Below are 26,388 nucleotides of genomic sequence, written 5' to 3'. Positions count from 1 at the left end.
GATAATTCTGGTTGGATGGAATGAAAGCCTTTTACATGGGAATGTATTAATTTTATCTACATTTTGAAATATCATTATCAAAATGTTTTGTCTGCTCTATTCTTTTCTAATCAAAATGATAACACTGAAAGATATTATTTGACCTTATTAAAATGAAACATTTTTACATTATTGAAATGAAACATGCTAACACATGCTTGTAAGGTTCAAAGAAAATATTTTTGACTATATCATTCCTCATAAAAAAATCTGAGCATTTGCCTTTCATCCTGATTTGAGATTTAATGAAATTTTGAAAACTCAGCATTTACCATGGGTCATAAATTCAATTTTTTGACCAAATATACTTAATACTCTGAAACAGGCAGATGAATTGCTTGATTTTGATCTCATTTTCCTTGGTTTTCCACTAATGGAACCACAAGACATCAGAAGAAGATCTGATGGGATAGATGTAGAGCTACCATGTCTTCACTCCTGTTTTTCACTGGTGTAACTGCATCAATTTGAGTGAGTCACCCAAGGAGAAACTATGGTATCAGTACTTATTCATGATTTTCCTCCATTTATAGACAGGAGAAACATGCCCTAAATAATTGTTGATTGACAAAGGCATTTGGGAGACTCTCAAAATATTTATTCAGTTCAGTTTGGGACTTTCAAAGGAGCATAAGGAAGTTAAATTTCAGTGAAGAGTAGGTCTCATACATATGATAAGATAAAATCAAATAAAATTAAAATAAAAACTGCATTCAGTAATGTTATACCAATAAAATAAAGACCAGTAGGATCTTATTAAAGGGGATACGGCAAAATGCCACGTGTATTGTGAATACAGAAAGAACCAGAGTAAGCAGTCAGCTACAGCTATAACATTCCATTCACTCACACATGCACACACAAGTTCTGCAAGGTTGTTATAGTTACCAGCCGAGGAGTTGCTGGTGCCAAGTCACTGGCCAGGTAGCCTGGACACGAGGGTGGAGCCATGTCAGATGCGCATCCAATGCTCCTGGAGGGTGGTTGCAGAACCAGACTCAAAGTTCTCAGTTTTTAGGTTCTGTTTTTATAGGAATTCACTACTATACCAGTCTATGGAATCTGCTTCATCACGCTGCTTTTACTTTTGAAGTGATAATCAATCACCATTCCCTCGTTTGAAGTGATGTTTAATCAGCACATGGTACATCTGTGACAGCTTGGTGTTATCTCATTCTTCGGTTCTTCATTCCCATCTTCACTCTTGGGGGTGTTTGGGGGTGGAGTGTGGATTCCAGTTTGCCCTCAGGGTCACCCGGTCATTTCACTCCATACTTTCTTTAGACAAGTGATATTAGGGGTTGTAATTTTCAAGCTGGCACTTCGAAGCTTTTATCATCCATCCAAGCCAAACATACATTTACATTCACCCTCTATTTCACTTAACATACTTCCTATTACATCTCCATTTTATTACCTATCCTTCCTTTAACATAACCCTCCTACAATCATGACAGGTCTCAATATATCTGTCCATACCACTTGCTACATAGGAAGAGAAAACAAAGAAGATAAAGAGTACTAAGGGTGAGAGCCAACAAGCCTTTTGTTATGTTCCGGAGGACAGATGTTTTTACAAAGTTCTTATCACTTCTCAGAACAGACTGTTTGTCTAGGGATGCGCTGGTACAATTAGCACTGACCTTCTAAATTTCACAGAGAAGCATTTATTTCAATTAGTGCAGCCTTGGTGTGTTAGCTGCAAAATGCCACATTTTTTTCCAATGGTCAGGCTCAGTTTAGGTCCTGCTCTGAACTATGCTGTTCTATATCAAAATGAACATTGATTTCTATTTTAATCCAACAGTAATACCGATTCCTTTTTAAGGTACACATTCAAGAGAACAATAACCCTTTCCAAGCATGACTAGATGTCTTACATCAAGGCTTTGTCTTCAGTGGTGGCACAGGGTAGAGTACAGGACGATGTGTATATCTCTATGCCACAGTGAAAGGAAGTCCATGATCACACTGCTGTGTGTAGTTATTAGGGCTGTTGATTAATTGCAGTTAACTTGTGATTAACTAAAAAAATTAACAGTTATTAAAACAATTAATCATGATTAATCACACTGTTAAACAAATAGAATACCCATTATAATTTATTAAATATTTTTGGATGTTTTTCTACATTTTCAAATATATTGATATCTATTACAGCACAGAATACAAAGTGTACAGTGCTCACTTTATATTATTATTTTATTACAAATATTTGCACTGTAAAAATGATAAAAGAAATAGTATTTTTCAATTCACCTCATACAAGTACTGAAGTGCAATCTCTTTATTATGAAAGTGTAACTTAAATGCAAATTTTTTTGTTCCATAACTGCACTCAAAAACAAAACAATGTAAAACTTTAGAGCCTACAAGTCCACTCAGTCCTACTTCTTGTTCAGCCAATTGCTAAGACAAACAAGTTTGTTTACATTTACAGGAGATGCTGCTGACTGCTTCTTATTTACAATGTCACCTGAAAGTGAGAACAGGTGTTTGCATGGCATTTTTGTAACCGGCGTTGTAAGGTATTTACATGCCAGGTATGTTAAGCATTCATATGCCCCTTCATGCTTCAGCCAGCATTCCAGAGGGCATGCTTCCATGCTGATGATGGTCCTTAAAAAAAAGGTGTTAATGAAATTTGGGACTGAACTCCTTGGGGGAGAATTGTATGACTCCTACTCTGTTTTACCCACATTCTGATATATATTTCTTTTTATAGCCATCTCAGATGATGACCCACCATATGTTCATTTTAAGAACACTTTCACAGCAGATTTAACAAAATGCAAAGAAGATACCAATGTGAGATTTCTAAGGACAGATACAGCACTTGACCCAAGGTTTAAGAATCTGAAGTGCCTTCCAAAATCTGAGAGGGACAAGGTGTGGAGAATGCTTTCAGAAGTCTTAAAAGAGCAACACTCCGATGGGCAAACTACAGAACCCGAACCACCAAAAAAAAATCAACTTTCTGCTGGTGACATCTGACTCAGATGATGAAAATGAATATGCGTTGGTCTGCACTGCTTTATCATAGAATCATAGAATCACAGAATATCACAGTTGGAAGGGACCTCAGGAGGTCACCTAGTCCAACTCCCTGCTCAAAGCAGGACCAATCTCCGACTAAATCATCCCAGCAAGGGCTTTGTCAAGCCTGACCTTAAAAACTTCTAGGGAAGGAGATTCCACCACCTCCCTAGGTAACGCATTCCAGTGTTTCACCACCCTTCTAGTGAAAAAGTTCTAGGGAAGGCAAGAAGGGTTTGATGTTTCCCTCTGTTGTTATCAGGACCAGTGATCTCCTAGATCACTCCAATCTTCGACTCTGGGAGCCAGCCTTATCCTGCTCTGCTGTGATCAACCCTGATCTTAAAAACTTCTAAGGAAGGAGATTCCACCACCTCCCTAGGTAACGCATTCCAGTGTTTGACCAGCCTCGTAGTGAAAAAGTTTTTTCCTAATATCCAACCTACACCTCCCCCACTGCAACTTGAGACCATTACTCCTTGTTCTGTCATCTGCTACCACTGAGAACAGTCTAGAGCCATCCTCTTTGGAACCCCCTTTCAGGTAGTTGAAAGCAGCTATCAAATCCCCCCTCATTCTTCTCTTCTGAAGAATAAACATCCCAAGTTCCCTCAGCCTCTCCTCATAAGTCATGTGTTCCAGTCCCCTAATCATTTTTGTTGCCCTCCGCTGGACTCTTTCCAATTTTTCCACATCCTTCTTGTAGTGTGGGCCCAAAACTGGACACAGTACTCCAGATGAGGCCTCACCAATGTTGAATAGAGGGGAACAATCATGTCCCTCGATCTGCTGGCAATGCCCCTACTTATACAGCCCAAAATGCCATTGGCCTTCTTGGCAACAAGGGCACACTGTTGGCTCATATCCAACTTCTTGTCCACTGTAACCCCTAGGTCCTTTTCTGCAGAACTGCTGCCAAGCCATTCGGTCCCTAGTCTGTAGCGGTGCATTGGATTCTTCCGTCCTAAGTGCAGGACTCTGCACTTGTCCTTGTTGAACCTCATCAGATTTCTTACGGCCCAATCCTCCAATTTGTCTAGGTCTCTCTGTATCCTATCCCTACCCTCCAGGGTATCTACCACTCCTCCCAGTTTAGTGTCATCTGCAAACTTGCTGAGGTTGCAATCCACACCATCCTCCAGATAATTTATAAAGATATTAAACAAAACCGGCCCCAGGACCGACCCCTGGGGCACTCCACTTGATACTGGCTGCCAACTAGACATGGAGCCATTGATCACTACCCGTTGAGCCCGACAATCTAGCCAGCTTTCTATCCACCTTATAGTCCATTCATCCAGCCCATACTTCTTTAACTTGCTGGCAAGAATACTGTGGGAGACCATGTCAAAAGCTTTGCTAAAGTCAAGGAACAACATGTCCACTGCTTTCCCTTCATCCACAGAGCCGGTTATCTTGTCACAGAAGGCAATTCGATTAGTCAGGCATGACTTGCCCTTGGTGAATCCATGCTGACTGTTCCTGATCACTTTCCTCTCCTCTAAGTGCTTCAGAATTGATTCCTTGAGGACCTGCTCCTTGATTTTTCCAGGGACTGAGGTGAGGCTGACTGGCCTGTAGTTCCCAGGATCCTCCTTCTTCCCTTTTTTAAAGATGGGCACTACATTAGCCTTTTCCCAGTCGTCCGGGACTTCCCCCGATCACCATGAGTTTTCAAAGATAATGGCCAATGGCTCTGCAATCAAATCCACCAACTCCTTTAGCACTCTCGGATGCAGCGCATCTGGCCCCATAGACTTGTGCTCATCCAGCTTTTCTAAATAGTCCCAAACCACTTATTTCTCCACAGAGGGCTGGTCACCTTCTCCCCATGCTGTGCTGCCCAGTGCAGTAGTCTGGGAGCTGACCTTGTTTGTGAAGACAGAGGCAAAAAAAGCATTGAGTACATTAGCTTTTTCCACATCCTCTGTCACTAGGTAGCCTCCCTCATTCCGTAAGGGGCCCACACTTTCCTTGACTTTCTTCTTGTTGCTAACATCCCTGAAGAAACCTTTCTTGTTACTCTTAACATCTCTTGCTAGCTGCAACTCCAGGTGTGATTTGGCCTTCCTGATTTCACTCCTGCATGCCCGAGCAATATTTTTGTACTCATCCCTGGATCCCTTTGGATCGTCATTGAGCAGAACCCCTCATCAGCATGAACGCATGTCATCTGGAATGGTGGTTGAAGCATGAAGGGACATACGAATCTTTAGCCCATCTGGCACTTGCCGGCTTGCAATGCCGGCTACAACAGTGCCATGTGAACGCCTGTTCTCACTTTCAGTCATACCCTGTATGCCTCCATAAGTACTGTGCAGTATAGATGTATCCATACAGCGAAACATGGACCCTAATCTTCCTTACTATACTGTAACATTTGTGCAACCCACTTGGGTCCAGTGAAGCTACTCCTAATTTTAGTCGTAGTGTCAGTAAAAGGACAATTGGTGGAAAAGAAAGGGATTGCAAAAGGTTTAGAATGTACGAAACAGGGAAAGGTTCATGGGTAGATAATGAGAAGCACAAACAGAGGTGCAGGCATGAACGATGAAGGGACAAAGTGAATGAGATCAGGATTAAGGGCACTGAAGTCAATGGACTGTTGCCAACCTCATGAAAAGGAGATGAGAAGCAAGCCATCTCTCTAGCACAGTGTATAACATAATCATGCAGTGAAATTATGATAAACAAAGTCTGTGTTCTCAGCTGATGTATATTGACCTAGCTTCCCTGATTGTGCCACATGCCAGGAGAAAATCTGCTAAGGGGTCATATGTTATTTTAACATACATCTTCCAAAAGACTTGGAAGCAGATTTTGATGTTAGTTCCACCAGAGTAAATCCATTGAAGGCATTTCAGATCACACTCGTGGTTTACACAAGTACAATTTTATCAGTCAAAGTTTTTTTCCTTTGATGCTAGTAAAAAGGTGCATTTACACTGAGGTTAGGAACATGCACCAATGTAAAGCTGTTGTGACTGAGAGGAGAATGTGAACCATCAGCCTTATTGAAGTTACTCTGGATTGACAGTGTTGTGACAGGAGAATTGGAACAAAATAGTGTTGGTCCTGATTCATATTAGACAGAGGGATGTATGTGTGGAGAGATAGGGGAAAAGTCATGATAGATAGATCAATTAGATTAGATGTCAGTTTGACTTGATTTAAAGTACCAAACTAATATGTAGTTTTTCTTTTCAAGTCTCAAGTTGAATTATACTGAAGAAGAAAATGAGAAAAAACACCTCTATGACTGAGTTTGTCATACTGGGCTTCTCTGATCATCCAGACATGAATCCTGTTTTATTCTTGGTATTTCTATGTATCTACATCATCACAGTGCTGGGCAACATCATCATCATTATCATCATAAGTGTGGATCCTGTTCTTCAGATCCCTATGTATTTCTTCCTCAGGACCTTGTCTTTCCTGGAGATCTGTTACACATCAGTCACTCTACCCAAGATACTGGCCAACCTGGTCTCAGAGAGTAAAACCATGCCCTTTGCCAGCTGTGCTATACAGATGTATTTCTTTCTATTCTTCGGTGTTACTGAATGCTTCCTGCTTGCTTCTATGGCATATGATCGCTACAGTGCTATATGCAACCCACTACATTACACTGCCATCATGAATAAGAGGGTTTGCATCCAGCTGACAGGTGGCTCATATATCTGTGGCACCTTGGCAGCCATGGGGCACACAACTTTTGTCTTCACACTTCCTTTTTGTGGATCCAATGTAATCAATCACTTCTTTTGTGAGATCCAGCCAGTGTTGAAGCTGGTGTGCGGGGACACCTCTTGGATCGAGATCCTGATAATTTTGGGTGCTGCCTTCGTCCTCATGATGCCTTTCATGCTGATCCTGGTTTCCTACATCTGTATCATCTCCACCATCCTTAAAATTAGGTCCACTGAAGGCAGGCGCAGAGCCTTCTCCACCTGCTCCTCACACCTCATTGTGGTGACAATGTTCTATGGGACAGCCCTTATCATGTACGTACGCCCCAAGTCCAGCTTCTCTCCAGATGTGAACAAGTTACTCTCTCTGTTCTACTCAGTGGTGACTCCAATCTTGAACCCCATTATCTACAGCCTCAGGAACAAGGAGATGAAAGGTGCTTTGAGGAAAACAGGGATGAAGATATTTCATCCAGAAAAATAGACAATTTCCCTTCAACTGGATTATCCCCTGGGGAATATCTCACCTCTCAAGAAACTTTACAGCATGGAAGAAACCAAGAAACATTTCAGCATTATAAAGAAATTTATCTAATGTAAATTTATCAAATGTAGTGCTGGAGAACTTTTTTTGAAGTTTGTATTTCAATTAATTTTTGTAATTAAAATTATTAATTTCAGCAAAAGAAACGAGGTTTTTTTTTTTCAATCCCCTTCTGGTCTAAAAATCTGTGACTATTTAGAAAAGAAAAGAAAATTACACTGCTTCCTCTTCACATTTTTTGACCTGTTCTAATTCCAGTATATCTATATTTTGTAGGAAAATCTCCCATATTTAAATTAGATGTGACTGAAATTTTCTAAATCCTCAAAGATTTATCTTCCCTAAAGTCAAAGAGAAAAGCATATATTGGGTGGAGGAGCTTGAAAACGTTTTGCTATTATTTTTTCACCTTCAGTAGAAGTATTTCAAATTTTTAGCACTTTGCAATTAATGTCAAAATATACTTTCAAAGGAATTTCAGATATCTCAAAAAGAATGTGAACTATTATTCCCTACCTGCATGAATAGCTATGATATGGCTTCATATAATGGGGCATTTGAGGTGAAACAAAGACCAGGTCCCCAGGGTTTCTAAAGAAGCTGTTGAATTTTCCCATTCCTTCTGATACTGAATATGTTGTTGATGACAGAAAGGAGATGAATGTGAGCTATGGAGGAGGTAAGAAATTTCTTGTTTTGACTATATTTCCTTTGGATTCTTCTAAATGTGCTGAATCTAGATAAGTCTCCTTAAATTCCTATTATTTCTTGAGCTGAAATGCGCTCTGTTTTAAAGTTTCAAGCACAGATATTAAACTAGTGCAAAATCACAAGTGACTGTATTGCAGGTTGTCAAGGTTCCTTCCCCACTCTGAACTCTAGGGTACAGATGTGGGGACCTGCATGAAAACCCCCCCTAAGCTTATTTTTACCAGCTTAGGTTAAAACTTCCCCAAGGTACAAACTATTTCACCTTTTGTCCCTGGACTTTATTGCTGCCACCACCAAGCGTCTAACAAATATAACAGGGAAAAAGCTCACTTGGAAACGTCTTTCCCCTCAAAATCCCCCCAAGTCCTACACCCCCTTTCCTGGGGAAGGCTCGATAAAAATCCTCACCAATTTGCATAGGTGAACACAGACCCAAACCCTTGGATCTTAAGAACAAGGAAAAAGCAATCTGGTTCTTAAAAGAAGAATTTTAATTGAAGAAAAAGTAAAAGAATCACCTCTGTAAAATCAGGATGGTAAATATCTTACAGGGTAATCAGATTCAAAACATAGAGAATCCCTGTAGGCTAAAGTTGATTGCTTACTGACTTTTTACAGTAGTTCTGACCTGCATTCCTGCTCTGGTCCCTGCAAAAGCATCACACAGACAGAGAGAAACCTTTGTTTCGCCCCTCTCCAGCTTTGAAAGTATCTTGTCTCCTGTCATAAATATAAAGGGAAGGGTAAACCCCTTTAAAATCCCTCCTGGCCAGAGGAAAAATCCTCTCACCTGTAAAGGGTTAAGAAGCTAAAGGTAACCTCGCTGGAACCTGACCAAAATGACCAATGAGGAGACAAGATATTTTCAAAGGCTGGGAGGAGGGAGAAAAACAAAGGGTCTGGATCTGTCTGTGTGATGTTTTTGCCGGAGACAGGACAGGAATGGAGTCTTAGAACTTGGTAAGTAATCTAGCTAGGTATGTGTTAGATTATGATTTCTTTAAATGGCTGAGAAAATAGCTGTGCTAAATAGAATGAATATTCCTGTCTGTGTGTCTTTTTTGTAACTTAAGGTTTTGCCTAGAGGGATTCTCTATGTTTTGAATCTTATTACCCTGTAAGGTATTTACCATCCTGATTTTACAGAGATATTCTTTTTTATTTCTATTAAAAGTCTTCTTGTAAGGAAACTGAATGCTTTTTCATTGTTTTAAGATCCAAGGGTTTGGGCCAATGGTCACCTATGCAAATTGGTGAGGATTTTTACCAAACCTTCCCCAGGAAGTGGGGTGCAAGGGTTGGGAGGATTTTGTGGGGAAAGACGTTTCCAAACTACATTTTTTTCAGGAACCCAGATAAAGTTTGGTGGTGGCAGTGGAAGTCCAAGGACAAAGGGTAAAATAGTTTGTACTTTGGGGAAGTTTTAACCTAAGCTGGTAAAAGTAAGCTTAGGAAGTTTTCATGAAGGTCCCCATATCTGTACCCTAGAGTTCAGAGTGGGGAAGGAACCTTGACATCTCCTCATTGGTCATTTTGGTCAGGTGCCAGCGAGGTTATCTTAGCTTCTTAACCCTTTACAGGTGAAAGAGTTTTTCCTCTGGCCAGGAGGGATTTAAAGGTGTTTACACTTCCCTTTATATTTATGACACAGGTAATAGTAGAGCTGGTGGAAAATATTCCAACAGAACAGTTTTCCACCAGAAAATTCTGATTTGATTAAATCAAAACCTTTTACATTGCAACATATTGATTCTGTCTAAATTTGGATAGGACATTATCAGAAAATTTTGGCTATTCTATTCAATTCAAAATGATTGCATAGGAAGATATTATTAAAATGTACCAAAATGAAATATTCTTAGATGATAGAAATGAAACATTTCATCATGTATTCATAAGATTCCAACACAATATTTTTGGAACATATAATTTTGTAAAGTAAAATCAGAGATTTTTGCCTTTTCATCCTGGTTTGTGATTAAATGAAATTTTGAAATCTTAGTATTTACCGTGGGACATAAATTCTGCTTTTTGAGCAAATGTAGTTAATAATATGAAAAAGGAAATTAATTCCTCAACTCTGATCTCACTTCATTGAGTTTACACTGATGGAACCATGTGGACTTCAATGAAATGACTGTGTGCAGCAGAAGATGATCTCATAGGGTAGACGTTTAGCTACCTCAGCTTTCCTCCTGTTTTTTACTGGCGTAATTGCATTAATTGCTGTGAGTTTCATAGGGATAAGAGAGTGGAGAACCATGCTCTAAATAACTGTAATTTGATAAAGAGACTTAGACGACTATCAAAATTTGTCACTATTTGTTCAATATCTTCATAAATGATCTGGAGGATGGGGTGGATTGCACTCTCAGCAAATTTGCGGAAGATACTAAACTGGGAGCAGTGGTAGATACGCTGGAGGGGAGGGATAGGATACAGAAGGACCTAGACAAATTGGAGGATTGGGCCAAAAGAAATCTGATGAGGTTCAACAAGGACAAGTGCAGAGTCCTGCACTTAGGACGGAAGAATCCAATGCATCGCTACAGACTAGGGGCCGAATGGCTCGGCAGCAGTTCTGCGGAAAAGGACCTAGGGGTGACAGTGGATGAGAAGCTGGATATGAGTCAGCAGAGTGCCCTTGTTGCCAAGAAGGCCAATGGCATTTTGGGATGTATAAGTAGGGGCATAGTGAACAGATCGAGGGACGTGATCGTTCCCCTCTATTTGACATTGGTGAGGCCTCATCTGGAGTACTGTGTCCAGTTTTGGGCCCCACACTACAAGAAGGATGTGGATAAATTGGAGAGAGTCGAGCGAAGGGCAACAAAAATGATTAGGGGTCTAGAACACATGACTTATGAGGAGAGGCTGAGGGAACTGGGATTGTTTAGTCTGCAGAAGAGAAGAATGAGGGGGGATTTGATAGCTGCTTTCAACTACCTGAAAGGGGGTTCCAAAGAGGATGGCTCTAGACTGTTCTCAATGGTAGCAGATGACAGAACGAGGAGTAATGGTCTCAAGTTGCAGTGGGGGAGGTTTAGATTGGATATTAGGAAAAACTTTTTCACTAAGAGGGTGGTGAAACACTGGAATGCGTTACCTAGGGAGGTGGTAGAATCTCCTTCCTTAGACGTTTTTAAAATCAGGCTTGACAAAGCCCTGGCTGGGATGATTTAACTGGGAATTGGTCCTGCTTTGAGCAGGGGGTTGGACTAGATGACCTTCTGGGGTCCCTTCCAACCCTGATATTCTATGATTCTATGATTCTATGAAAATATGTATTCAGTAATAATTCATTATTGGACTTTTGGTGAAGACTCAGGGTGCAATTTTGGTGAGAAGCAGGTCTGAAATATAACTAAAATAAAACAAAATTTAAAATTGCACTCAGTAAAAATGGATTCCCTTATATATACACATTCAAGAGGACAATACTTTTTACAGTCATGATCTAGATGGTTTACACAGGGAGAGACATGTGTCTTCCTTACCATAATGTAATGTTACTGCAACTCATTTAGCTCCAGTGAAGCTACTCTTAATTTATCGTACTGTAATTAAGCATAGAAAAGGGACAACTAAGGGAGGAAATGTTAGACTTCTATAAAATCATGAATGGTGTGGAGAAAATGAAAAGGGAAATCTTATTTATTCCTTTGCATAACACACAAACCAGGGATAACTCAATGGAATTAATAGGTAGCAGGTTTAAGACAAGCATAAGGAATTATTTTTTCATATGTACACAGCGATCGTGCAGAACTCATTGCCAGGGATGTTGTGAAGACCAAAAGTATAACTGGGTTAAAAAAAGAATTAGATAAATTCATGGAGGATACATTCATCAATAGCTATTTTTGAAGAAAGCCAAGGACACAACCCCATGCTCTGGGTGTCCCTAAGTTTCTAACTATTAGAAGCCAGGACTGGATGAGAGGGGATGGATCACTCATTAATGGCTCTCTACTTGTTCACCCCTTCCGAATCATATTGCACCGTCCACTGTTAGAATACAAGATACTGGGCTAGATGGACCATTGGTCTGACTCAGCGTGAGCACCCTTACTTTCTGAAGTAAGAGTAGAATTGGTGAAATGAACAGGATTAGTAAAGTTTTAGGATATGTTTAGGAAGGTTAATGGGTAGATGAAATGGGGCACAAACAGAGGTGGAGGGATGAAGAAAGAGGGGACAAAGTAAATGAGATCAGGATTACTGGCACTGAAGTCAATGGACTGTTATCAGCTTAGTGCAGAAGAGAGGAGAAACAGTCCATTAGAGTATGTGTATATCTATCTATCTATCTACCTATCTATCTGCTATAGAGTAGCACAGTGAATAGCATAACCCCCACACATGCTTTTCATATCAAGAGTTGGAATTGCCATGTAGTGAAATTATGATAAACCAGTCCATATGCTCAGTTGAAGTATATTGGCGAGGCTTCCCAGGTTGTGCCACATTCCTGTTGAGAATAAAAAAAAAACGGTGACATATTATTTTAACATACATGCTCCAAGAGACTTGAGTGCATATTTTGAAATTACTTACTCCAGTGTAACTCCATTGAACCTGATTCTAGTTGTACCTCTGTTTCATATAATTATAACATCACTGATTCAAGTATTTTTCCTCTGATGCTAGTATAGAACAGGTGCATTTCCACTGAGTTTATTAACATACACCAATATAAAGCCAGGGATACTGAGAGAAGTATGGAAACCATTGACTTCAGCAAAGTTATTCTGGATTTACTGTGTTGTGATAAGATATTGGTCCAAAATTATGTCAGTCCTGATTCATATCAGACAGGCAGAGGGATGGTTCCATGGAGAGTTAGGTGAAAGAACATAGATTAATAGATAAATTGATAACTAGTACCAAACTAATATGTAGTTTTTCTTTTTATTTCTCAAGATGAGCTATGTTGACCGAGAAAATGAGAAATAAGACCTCTGTGACTGAGTTTGTCATACATTGCTTCTCGAACCACGCAGATGGGAATATCATTCTGTTTGTGGTGTTTCTATGCATATACATCATTACAGTTCTGGGCAACATCCTCGTAATTGTTGCCATAAGTATTGATCCGGCCCTTCACATCCCCATGTATTTCTTTCTCAGGAACTTGTCCTTCCTGGAGATCTGCTACACCTCGGTCACTCTGCCCAAGATGCTGGCCAATCTCCTCTCAGAAGACAAAACCATCTCCTTTGCTGGTTGTTGTATTTCTTTCTATTCTTTGGTGGAACAGAGTGCTTCCTCATAGCTGCTAAGGCTATGACTGCTACTGTGCCATATGCAACCCACTGCACTACATGGCCATCATGAATAAGAGGGTTTGCATCCAGCTGTCTGGTGGCTCATGGATCCGTGGCACTCTGGTGACCCTGGAGCACACAATCTTTATATTCACACTTCCTTTTTGTGGATCCAATGTTATCGACCACTTCTTGTGTGAGATTCAGCCGCTGCTGAAGCTGGTGTGCGGGCCACCTACTGGATTGAGATCCAAATCATTGTGGGTGCTGCTGTCATCCTCACTCTGCCATTGTTGCTGCTCCTGGTGTCCTACACCTGTATCATCTCAACCATCCTTAAAATTAGGTCTGCCAAAGGCAGGCTCAGAGCCTTCTCCACTTGCTCCTCACACCTCATCATGGTGATGTTGTTCTACGGAATGGCCTTTATTATGTACGAGCACCCTAAGTCCAGTTTCTCTCCAGATGTGAACAAGTTACTCTCTCTGTTCTACTCAGTGGTGACTCTGATATTGAACCCCATTATCTACAGCCTCAGGAACAAGGAGGTGAAAGACGCCTTATGGAAAACAGGCATGAAGATATTCAGTTAAGACAGAGATTATTTTCCTTCATCAGGTTTGTCATCCGTGGGCTGTCTAAACTCTAATGGGACTTTACAGCTCTGAAGAGACCAAATGGCATTTGAGCTCTACAAAGAATTTCCCTTTACCGAACTGGTCAACCTGTTCTGAAGTATTGTATTTCCAGTAAATTTTTCATTAATATTTTGAATGTTGACAAAACAAATGAGGAAATATTAATTAATTTATTCCTTTTAAATCCCCTTCTGGTCTTAAAAACAAATAATTCTATTAAAATAAAGAAAAAGAAAGGAAAACTTTGATATGTCATCTCTCCCCTTCCCATTGTTTGAGCAGCTCTAATTCTGTAATTCAAGGATACCTGGATCTTATGAAAAAAGTCTCCCTTATTTTAATCAGAACTAGTTTAAATTTCGCATATGACCTTTTTCTCCCAAAAGCTGATGATAGAAATGTGTGTTGGGTAGAGAAACCTTTATGGGACATCCGAGGTCTAAGAGTAAATTTGCATTGTTGCTGTGATGCTTACCAGGGCAATCTAGGGTTGCTTATAGTGAAATCAAATGTAAGTTTATTAAATAAAACACAGATATTCAAATGATAGTAGGCAGAAGCATTGGAAACCAATGGTTACATATAAAATACAATCATAACTGTGGTGTAGAAACCCCACACTGGGCAAGAAGGGGTTAAGGGATTATTTTGGGCTGAGCCAGTAGTCTCCTCCACTCCTCACACCCCCGCCCCCCCAGTGCAGCAAATGCTCCATCTGATGGAGGCATTAAAAAACAGGGAATGAATTCATTTGAATCACAGAGCTGGAGGTGTGCAGACCTGCAGCCCATAGCTCCAGCAGTGCAGAGCAGAGGGAAGTCTAAAGGCTCTCACACAACTGCCCAAAGGGACCCTCCCTGAGGGAAGGGAGGACCTCAACAGAGGGAAAATTACTTTTTGGAGTGACCCAGCCCCTTTTTTTGCCTTCCTCATCATGCAGCATGGGTCACTTGCAAGCTTAAACTAGTGTAAATGGTGAATTCTCTGTAACTTTAAGTTTTTAAACCATGATTTGAATTTTACAAGCCAGTTTTTTTTTAACTCTTGGGAATAGCTAGGTTAAAAACAGAGTGGTTAAGATGACAAAAAGCAATATCTAACAGAAACTGGAATTAGCCAGATTGGAAGCTGAGGAAAGACAGAAGGAACATGAAAGACGGGCAGAATTCAGACAGATGGAGATTGATGCACAAGCGGCCAAAGAAAAAGCCAGGGTGGAAGCACAAAAAGCTGCCAGTGAGGCAGAAATGGCCAAAAAAAAAAAGGCAGGGTGGAGGCAGAAGAAGCTGCCCACAGGAGAACTATGGAGGCAAAAGCAAAAGAAATGGAGGCAAAAGGAAAAGAAATGGAGGAGAGAGAAAAAGAGAGGAAGCATGCACTGGAGATAGAGAAGGCAAGGGCTCAGCAGAATATACCAGATAACTCTAAGAATCCTTCCCCAACAATCCACAAATGGGAGTGACTATGACCACAGTATGATGAATCCAGTGATATTACTGAATATTTTCTCACCTTTGAGAGACTGTGCTCACTCCATAAAATTCCTAACGCTCACAAGATGACCACATTGGTAGCAAAATTGACTGGAAGAGCTCTAGACATATTCAATAAGATGCCTATAAGTGAGGCTTCTGATTATGGTAAATGTAAGGATTTGGGTTTAAGACAATTTCAAGTTACACCTGAAACTTATAGAGTAAAATTTAGAGCCCTTAAGAGAGGGCCTGGACTAAGTAATGTGGCTTAGGTAAACCAGACGATAGATCTGTTTTCATAAATGGCTCAAAGGACAGGATATCACTAGCTGTGGAGGAATGCGGGATTTGATGATACAGGAGCAATTCCTGAATATGTCCAAGGATGATATAAAACAGTGTTTATGGGATAAGGAAATGGACTCAGCAGGAAGTCTTGCTTCTTATGCTGATCAATACAAGCAGTCCCAGACTGCCAGAGAGGCAGGGCAAACCGGAACAAAATGGGTGGAGGGAGGAGAGAGAAACAACCCTGGTCACAGTTTGAGTGGATACCAGAAGGGACACCCGGAGACCACATCCTACTACCTGGGGCAACCCAAAGCTCCAGCTCCACCCCTAGAAAAACCTCAGACACCTTATTGTCTCACCACACCATTCTCCAGCAACCCACCTCACCCCAGTGACCAGTCAGCTGGCCGATGTTTTAAATGTAATGAGCTGGGGCACGTAAAGGCCAACTGCCCTAAGAACTCCAACAGATTACAGTTCATTGCATTGGGGTCCCACCAATGGTCCTCAGGCCCAGATGCCTCGCAGATACCCTCAGAGCAGAAGGAAATTGTGAGTGTGGGCGGGAAGAAGGTTACAGCGTGGAGGGACATGGGAGCACAAGTGTCGGCTATCAATGCTGCCTTAGTGGACCCCAGTTTAGTTGACCCAGAGGTCCAAGTGGTGATTCAACCCTTCAAGACAAACTCTTTTGACTTGCCTACAGCGAAGTTGCTGGTCCAGTACAAGGGCTGGTCAGGAACGTGGACTTTTGCAGTCTATGATGATTATCCCATCCCCATGCTGTTGGGGGAAGACATGGCCAATCATGTGAAGCTAGCCAAGAGGGTGGGAATGGTCACTTGCACCAGACCCATTGCCATCACTGAATCCAGTATTTGCAACCCCAACACCAGTGGGCCCCACCGAACCTGCACTGGCAGCAGCAGATAATCCGACACAAGATGCTCAGCTGGAGCTGGGCTGGTCACCTTCTCCCCATGCTGTGCTGCCCAGTGCAGTAGTCTGGGAGCTGACCTTGTTTGTGAAGACAGAGGCAAAAAAAGCATTGAGTACATTAGCTTTTTCCACATCCTCTGTCACTAGGTAGCCTCCCTCATTCCGTAAGGGGCCCACACTTTCCTTGACTTTCTTCTTGTTGCTAACATCCCTGAAGAAACCCTTCTTGTTACTCTCAACATCTCTTGCTAGCTGCAACTCCAAGTGTGATTTGGCCTTCCTGATTTCACTCCTGCATGCCCGAGCAATATTTTTATACTCCTCCCTGGTCATTTGTCCAGTCTTCTACTTCTTGTAAGCTTCTTTTTTATGTTTAAGATCAGCAAGGATTTCACTGTGAAGCCAAGCTGGTCGCCTGCCATATTTACTATTCTTTCTACACATCGGGACGGTTTGTCCCTGTAACCTCAATAAGGATTCTTTAAAACACAGCCAGCTCTCCTGGACTTCTTTCCCCCTCATGTTATTCTCCCAGGGGATCCTGCCCATCAGTTCCCTGAGGGAGTCAAAGTCTGCTTTTCTGAAGTCCAGGGTCCGTATTCTGCTGCTTTCCTTTCTTCCTTGTGTCAGGATCCTGAACTCGACCATCTCATGGTCACTGCCTCCCAGGTTCCCATCCACTTTAGCTTCCCCTTCTAATTCTTCCCGGTTTGTGAGCAGCAGGTCAAGAAGAGCTCTGCCCCTAGTTGGTTCCTCCAGCACTTGCACCAGGAAATTGTCCCCTACACTTTCCAAAAACTTCCTGGATTGTCTGTGCACCGCTGTATTGCTCTCCCAGCAGATATCAGGGTTATTGAAGTCTCCTATGAGAACCAGGGCCTGTGATCTAGTAACTTCTATAAGTTGCCGGAAGAAAGCCTCGTACACCTCATCCCCTTGGTCCGGTGGTCTATAGCAGACTCCCACCACGACATCACCCTTGTTGCTCACACTTCTAGTCTGACCTCCTGCAGAACGCAGACCACTGAATCTCACCCACCAACTCCTGCGATAAACCTCTCACCTATGTCTGAGCTATTGAAGTCCTCAAATCATGGTTTAAAGACTTTGAGGTGCAGGGAATCCTCCAGCAAGTGACCCGTGCCCCATAATACAGAGGAAGACAAAAAGCGCCCAGGGACTCTTCCAATCTGTCCTGGAGGAAAATTCCTTCCTGACCCCAAATATGGTGATCAGCTGAACCCTGAGCATATGGGCAAGATTCACCAGCCAGATACCCAGGAAAGAATGCTCTGTAGTAACTCAGATCCCACCCCATCTAACATCCCATCACAGGCCATTGGGCCTATTTACCATGAATAGTTAAAGATCAATTAATTGCCAGAATCATGTTATCCCATCATACCATCTCCTCCATAAACTTATCAAGTTTAATCTTGAAGCCAGATACGTCTTTTACCCCCACTGCTTCCCTTGGAAGGCTATTCCAGAACTTCATTCCTCTGATGGTTAGAAACCTTCATCTAATTTCAAGTCTAAACTTCCCGATGGCCAGTTTATAGCCATTTGTTCTTGTGTCCACATTGGTACTAAGCTTAGATAATTCCTCTCCCTCTCCGGTATTTATCCCTCTGATATATTTATAGAGAGCAATCGTATCTCCCCTCGACCTTCTTTTGGTTAGGCTAAACAAGCCAAGCTCCTTGAGTCTCCTTTCATAAGATGGGTTTTCCATTCCTTAGCTCATCCTAGTAGCCCTTCTCTGTACCTGTTTCAGTTTGAATGCATCCTTCTTGAACATGGGAGACCAGAACTGCACACAATATTTCAGATGAGGTCTCACCAGTGCCTTGTATAACGGCACTAAAACCTCCTTATCTGTACTGGAAATACCTCGCCTGATGCATCCCAAGATCGCATTAGCTTTTTTCATGGCCATATCACGTTGGCGGCTCATAGTCATCCTGTGATCAACCAATACTCCAAGGTCCTTCTCCTCATCTGTTACTTCTAATTGATGTGTCCCCAGCTTATAACTAAAATTCTTGTTATTAATCCCTAAATGCATGACCTTACACTTCTCACTATTAAATTTCAACCTATTACTATTACTCCGGTTTACAAGGTCATCCAGATCCTCCTGGTCCTTCTCTAAATTGGCAATACCTCCCACCTTTGTAGCATCCAGAAACTTTACTAGCACACTCCCACTTTTTGTGCCAAGGTCAGTAATAAAAAGATTAAATAAGATTGGTCCCAAAACCAATCCCTGAGGAACTCAACTGGTAACCTCCTTCCAGTCTGACAGTTCACCTTTCAGTATGACCCGCTGTAGTCTCCCCTTTAACCAATTCCTTATCCACCTTTCAATTTTCATATTGAACCCCATCTTTTCCAATTTAACTAATAATTCCCCATGTGGCACGGTATCAAACGCTTTACTGAAATCTAGGTAAATGAGATCCACTGCGTTTCCTTTGTCTAAAAAAATCTGTTACTTTCTCAAAGAAGGAGATCAGGTTGGTTTGGCACGATCTACCTTTTGTAAAACCATGTTGTATTTTGTCTCATTTACCATTGACCTCAATGTCCTTAACTACTTTCTCCTTCAAAAATTTTTCCAAGACCTTGCATACTACAGATGTCAAACTAACAGGCCTGTAGTTACCCAGATCACTTCTTTTTCCTTTCTTAAAAATAGGAACTATGTTAGCAATTCTCCAATCATACAGTACAAACTCTGAGTTTACAGATTCATTAACAATTCTTGCTAATGGGCTTGCAAATTTGGATGCCAATTCCTTTAATATTATTGGATGGAGATAATCTGAGCCCCCCGATTTAGTCCCATTAAGCTGTTCGAGTTTTGCTTCTACCTCAAATATAGTAATATCTACCTCCATATCCTCATTCCTATTTGTCATGCTACCATTATCCCTAATATCCTCATTAGCCTTATTAAAGACTGAGGCAAAGTATTTGTTTAGATATTGGGCCATGCCTAGATTATCCTTAACCTCCACTCCATCCTCAGTGTTTAGCGGTCCCACTTCTTCTTTCTTTGTTTTCTTCTTATTTATATGGCTATAGAACCTTTTACTGTTGGTTTTAATTCCCTTTGCAAGGTCCAACTCTACTTGACTTTTAGCCTTTCTCACTTTATCCCTACATGTTCTGACCTCAATAAGGTAGCTTTCCTTTCTGATCCCTCCCATCTTCCACTCCCTGTATACTTTATGATTCACATAACCATCATCTGCTGCATGCTGCACAAGTTGTGTGAGAGTAAGCAGGAGAACTTCCATGCAGAGTAGGCAGAGAGCATGTCTGGTTCACAAACAGTCTACAGGCAGCCAGATACCAGCCACATGCAGACTGCTCTGGATTGGAAATGGGCAAGAGAAATCAGGGATGACTTTTGTGCATGTATTTGGCACGACCTCTTCTGCCTGTTCCAAAGGAAACTTTCACAATCTTTGCAGCCACTGGAGAAACACATGAGGGATCACTGGCACTAATCGCTCTGTGAGCATTTTGTTCCCTTGTAGCTGACGGTCATTAGCCATTTGTTCCTGTGACTATTCACCCATTACAGACGATTACTGCAGGGTGCCTCTATTGTGGTAGGGTAGGGTTTGTGGCGTGTAGCATGGCAGCCAGGTTGTATTGCAATCAGATTGCAAATCTCTTTGTGTTTATGTTCTCACTTGTTCATGAACCTTTTTGGAATGGGGAACACTCAATTGGTCTGAATGACTCACCAAGATTCTTTTCTTTCACCATTCACTCTTTGGCAGTGCTAAGTGTACCTAGGGCATGTCTGCACAGCAAAGAAAAATCCATGGCTGGCCTGTGCCAGCTGATTCGGGCTCGCAGAGTTCGGGCTGTGAGGCTGTTTCATTGCTGTGTAGCCTTTCAGGCTCAGGCTCTGGGACCCTCCCACCTCGTAGGTTCCTAGAGACCACAGTCCAGCCCTAATCCAGACTAGACAGCAATGAAGTCTAAACAGCAATGAAAAAGCCCCGCAGCCGGAGTCCTGCATGAGCCAGAGCTGGCAGGGATGGATGAGCCACAGATGTCTATTTGCTGTGTAGCTGTGCCCTAAGTGGCTGTAATGGAGCACTTAACAGAAGGCTGAAACTGGTCAAGGTTTGTGAGGGTATGTAGTTTGTGGGGGAAAAGGGGCTGTTTCATCACTGGTTGCCGCATTGTAACTTGAATTGTGTCTCATTGTTCTGTATTATTTAAGCCATAAAGACATTTATCTACCCTTTTTCTTTGTTGTGAGTTCTGCTGCTTTTAAAACTACAGGTGCTTCCTAAGCACATAACAATGCACTTCCCCCATCCCTCTCATGTATCCTTGAGACTTGAGATATATATGGACCTGGGGGTGGTGGTTAGTGAGGGTGGAATGGACAGAAAAATGCTTTCAGTGTGATGACATCAGACAGTTACACTATTCTTACGAATGTGCTGGGAATAATGGGGCCCAGTTCCCAACCTGACAACATCTTATGTTCACCATACTTAGGAAGGAAGGTTCACACACAAATAAAGGAAAGTTGTAATGTTTATTAAAACTGAAATATCGGATGTGTAACTGAAACTTTTGTAAAAGGATGTGTAAATAAACAAAACACGGTGGGACAGATTCCCTGAACGATGGACAACTGTCAGAGTTTCTGAACCTGTCTCCTTGCCCTTCCCTACCACCTCACCCTGAGAAGGGGAGAACGACTATGGGGGACAACCAGCAACGTGTCCTGTGTGGGGTTTTGGGGTTTGGCACTTGATGGGCTTCCAGCACTGCTTTCAGGCTCTTTGTTAGCCTCTTGAAAACTGAGGTGGTTCCCTCTGTGAGGGGATTTGGGTTCTGATGTAGGTTGTCCTGGGATTCCTGTGGTCTCCTCTTGGTCTCATGGGCCCTGGGTTCTCTGCCAAAGCAGCACCATTTGTGCCAGCTGGAGAAGGAGGAGATGGTGCCTGTTCCCAAAGAGATCCAGCGGCCATGGCAGCAGGCAGATTCCAAACTCATTGGCCCACCACACCTGTGAGTCTCTCCACTAAGGTCCAGTGAATCCCTGATTGCTCCAGCCTCTATGAAAGTTCCCTGTACAGGTGTACATCCTTCTTACTCCAGGGGAAGTCATGGACATCAGTGTACAGTGGCCACACATGTGTGCTCAGCTGGCCAAGCGGCCACTCTAGGAGAAGGTTCCATGTTCACCTGGAGTGATCAAAAGAATGTAGCAGAAAAGTGTTCTGGTGAGGCACTGCAGCTCACCATTGCCAGTTAAATCGAGGGGGAGGGACAGGGACAATTACAGACTGGGTAAGGGTCAGGCAGAAAAGGGTACAATGCACTGGGGGAAAGGGGGTAGAGGACTATTAGAACTCAAATCCTGGTGAGTACTTCTTCCCCCTTCTACATTGCACACTGGCATGGACACAGGGCCATTCCACAGCCTGAGGCATGTACTTATTCACACCACCCAGGCATGCTAGCTTACTCACCCCATACTCACCCTGAGACAGGTGATACTGGGTTTCATGGTGGGCAAGAGAGAACTATCGCACAACCACACAGGTACATGTAGACACATGAACAGCCAGTACTATAGATGTATTTTGAGCCACCTCCAAAATTTTGCCAGAAGCTTGGAGTGGGTGACAGGGGATGGATCACTTGATGTTTACTTGTTCTGTTCTCTCCCTCTGGGGACCTGGCACTGGCCACTGTCAGAAGACAGAATACTGGGCTAGATGGACCTTTGGTCTGACCCAGTCAGGCTGTTCTTATATTCTTATGTTAATGGTACTGAAGTTTCCAAGTCACTTAGGTTTTGAAAATTTTACCCTGAATTAATTAGGGCCAATTTCTGCCAATCTTACTCATATTGAAAATGTTGAGGCTTCTGTACATCAAAGAATTATTGTTTGTAAGAATCTTCCCTTTGGACTGGTGCTGTTGTCATTTGTTGAAACCTTTATGGGCCCAGTCCTGTAACTGTGGTGTGTTGCAACCATTCTGCAAGTCCTTGGATGGGAATTGCATGTACTCAATGGCTTCTCGCTGGAAGCATCCTGCACTTGGACCAAACCCTGAGGTCCTTGCTTAGGTATTAGAGGTGGGACTGGAAAATGTGCCCATGGGATTTAGGAGCTTAAGTGCCAGCTGGATGTCTGTCCCTAAGATGCAAAACATTCAATGCCATATTCTACTCTGTTGAAATCATCAGATGTTTGGCACTGATTATAATGGGAGCAAAAGTACTCTCTTAATAATTATGTTATGGCTTCATATAATGAGGCATCTGGGGTGTAAAAAAGTATATGTCCCTGAGGCTTATAAAGAAGCTGTTAAATATTCCAGTTCCACCTGTGACTGAATTCCTTGGTAATCACAGGGAGGAGACAAATGTGGGATACAGACCAGGTGAGAAATTTCTTGATTTGTCTAGAATTATGTTTATTTCCTTGGATTCTTCTAAATGAGCTCAATCTAGATGAGTCTTGTGAAATCCCTATTACTTCTTGAACTGAAATGTGCTCTGTTTCAAAGCTCTGATTTCAATCCCACTTAGCGTAAAGCCATGGGTAACACTACAGCAGTTAATTGTAGAACTGTTTGAAAATATTCCAACACAACAATTTTCCTGCAGAAAATGCTGGTTGGATGGAATCAAAACATTTTACATGGAAACATATTGATTTTGTCTGCATTTTGAAATAACAATATCAAAATGCTTTTTTCTATTCTATTCCGGTCCAATCAAAATGATAACACTGACCTTATTTGACCTTATTGAAATGAAACATTCCAATATGTGTTTATAAGATACAAACAATTTTTAAAAAATATATAATTCGTCATAAAAAAATCAGAGACTTTGCCTTTCATCCTGATTTGTGATTAAATGAAATTTTGAAAACTTAGCATTTACCATGCATCATAAATTCAAATTTTCTACCAAATATACTTAATACTCTGAAGCAGGCAGGCAGATTGCTTGATACTGATCTCATTTACATTGGTTTTCCACTAATGGAACCACAGCGACATCAGAAGAGGATCTGATTGGATAGGTGTAAAGCTATCACAGCTTTACTACTATTTTTATTGGCATAACTGCATTAATTTCAATGAATTACTCTAGGAGAAACTGTGGTATCAGTAGTTATTCATGATTTACGTCCATTTAAGAGAGAGGAGAAACATGCCCTAAATAATTGTAGATTGACACATACATTTGTCAGACTCTCAAAATATTTATTCAGATCAGATTGGGACTTTCAAAAGAGCCTAAGGAAGTTAGACAACCAACTCTATGTCACTGAAGAGAAGTCCTCATATATAGCTAAATATAATAAAATTACAATAAAAAGCTGAACTCAGTAATGCTGATTCCTTTTTAGGGTACACATTCAAGAGGGTAATCACCCTTTCCAAGCATGATCTAGATGTCTTACATCTTGTCACTGGTGGCAGTGAGTAGGGTACAGGAACTACCCATGTATCTATATGCCACAGGGAAAGGGATGCTGTGTCCTAACTGCAGGGTGTGGCAGTGAAAGGCTCTAGCAATGGGAGGCTGTAGGGAGCTGCCGGAGCTTTTCGCCATTTCCAAATTTGTTGCCTGTGGTAGTGAAAGGCTCCCAGCAGTGCGGAGGCTGCAGGACACTACACTGCTAGAAATAAAAGTGTATGTGTGTCAAGCACTGCTTAGGAATGTTGAAAGCCGTGTAGGGTACATATGCTAAGGCTCTCAAATGTCTTTCCTGTAAGCCATGCCTCACCATCTACACTGCTGTGTTAAGGGACTCATACAGTGTATGTATTCCAAACACCTCCAAACATCTGTGCAATATAGACATACCCATAGAGAGAAACACATACCCTGATCTTCCTTACCATACTATAATATTGGTGCAAATCACTTGGGTCCAGTGAAGCTATTCCTGATTTATCTTAGTGTCATTAAGAGGAAAATTGGTGGAAAAGAAAGGGACCAGAAAAGGTTTAGAATGGGGAAGGTTAATGGGTAGATAAAGAGGGGCACAGAGGTGGAGGCATGACCAAAGGGGGCTAAGTGAATGAGATCAGGATTAAGGGCACTGAAGTCAATGGACTGTTGTCAATCACATGGAAAGGAGAAGAGAAGCAGACCATCTCTGTAGCACATTGTATAACGTAACCCCCATGTCTGTTCCCATGTAGTTAGTAGGAATTGCCATGCATTGACATTATGATAAGAAAGTCTATGTACTCAACTAATGTATATTGGCCTAACTTCCCTGATTGTGCCACTCACAAGCCAAGAATCTGGTAAAGGGTAATATTTTATTTTAATATACATGCTCCAAGAGACTGGAGGCAGATTTTGACATTTAGTTCCACCAGTGTAAATCCATTGAAGCTGTTTTATACAATTATAATTTCATTGGTCAAAGTTTTGTTCCTCTGATGCTAGTATAAAACTGTATTTCTACTGAGGTTAGGAACATACACCTATATAAAGCTGGTGTGACTGAGAGGAGAAAGCGAACCATTAACATTTTTGAAGTTACTCTGGATTGACAGTCTTGTGACAGGAGAATTGGTCTCTTTCATGATTCATATCAGTTTGAGGAATGTATGTGTGGAGTGATAGGGACAGGTCATGAAGAGAGAGAGAGAGAGAGAGAGAGAGAGAGAGAGAGAGAGAGAGAGAGAGAGAGAAGCCAATTTGACTTGATTTAAAACATCAAACTAACAAGTTTTCTTTTTTACTTCTCAGGATGAAATTTGCTGAGGGAGAAAATGAGAAAAAACAGCTCTGTGACTGAGTTTGTCATTCTCGGCTTCTCTAATGACCCAGACACGAATCTCATTCTGTTTGTGGTGTTTCTATGCATTTACATTGTCACAGTGCTGGGCAACATCCTCATCATCGTCGTCATATATGTCGATCTGACCCTTCACACGCCCATGTACTTTTTCCTTAGGAACTTGTCCTTCTTGGACCTCTGTTACACCTCAGTCACTCTACCCAAGATGCTGGCCAACCTCCTCTCAGAGAATAAAAATATTTCCTTTTCCAGTTGTGCTGTACAGATGTTTTTCTTTCTATTCTTTGGCATTACTGAATGCTTTCTCCTGGCTTCTATGGCTTATGACCGCTATAATGCAATATGCAGCCCATTGCGCTACACTGCCATCATGAATAAGAGGGTTTGCATCCAGCTGACAGGTGGTTCGTGGATCTGTGGCACGCTGGTGGCCATGGGGCACACAACCTCTGTCTTCACACTTCCTTTTTGTGGGTCCAATGTGATCAACCACTTTTTCTGTGATATCCAGCCGGTGCTGAAGCTGGTGTGCTGGAACACCTACTGGATTGAGATCCAGATCATCGTGGGTGCTGCCTTCGCCCTTATGATGCCATTGCTTCTGAGCCTGGTGTCCTACATCTGTATCATCTCCACCATCCTGAGAATTAGGTCCACTGAAGGCAGGCGTAGAGCTTTCTCCACCTGCTCCTCACACCTCATCGTGGTGACATTGTGCTACGGGACTGCCTTTATCATATACGTACGTCCCAAGTCCAGCTACGGTATGGGTGTGGACAAGCTGTTCTCTCTTTTCTATTCAGTGGGAATTGCGCTCTTGAACCCCATTATCTACAGCTTCAGGAACAAGGAGGTGAAAGATGCTTTGAGGAAAATAGCAATGAAAATCTTTTTAAAAGAATCAGATAATTTTCCCTCAGTCACATAA

General features: G+C 41.8%; 2 protein-coding genes across 2 annotated transcripts; both read left to right on the top strand.

The window, feature by feature from the left end:
- Positions 1 to 6,312: 6,312 nt before the first annotated feature.
- LOC311529755 (olfactory receptor 10C1-like) lies at positions 6,313 to 7,248 on the top strand (the record flags this gene model as incomplete). The annotated part of the gene is made up of 1 exon (XM_084645955.1): positions 6,313 to 7,248. The coding sequence occupies one exon, from the start codon at positions 6,313 to 6,315 to the stop codon at positions 7,246 to 7,248; it is 936 nt and encodes a 311-aa protein (XP_084502081.1).
- Positions 7,249 to 25,431: 18,183 nt separating this feature from the next.
- On the top strand, positions 25,432 to 26,388 carry LOC311529906 (olfactory receptor 10C1-like; the record flags this gene model as incomplete). Its single annotated transcript, XM_084646211.1, has 1 exon — positions 25,432 to 26,388. One exon carries the CDS (start codon positions 25,432 to 25,434, stop codon positions 26,386 to 26,388), a length of 957 nt encoding a protein of 318 aa, XP_084502337.1.

The sequence above is a fragment of the Lepidochelys olivacea genome (assembly GCF_965140295.1).
Source record: "Lepidochelys olivacea isolate rLepOli2 genome assembly, chromosome: 13".
NCBI classification, from domain to species: Eukaryota; Metazoa; Chordata; order Testudines; family Cheloniidae; genus Lepidochelys; species Lepidochelys olivacea.
Note: the sequence above shows the minus strand (reverse complement) of the source record. Positions and strands in the feature narration are given on the sequence as shown.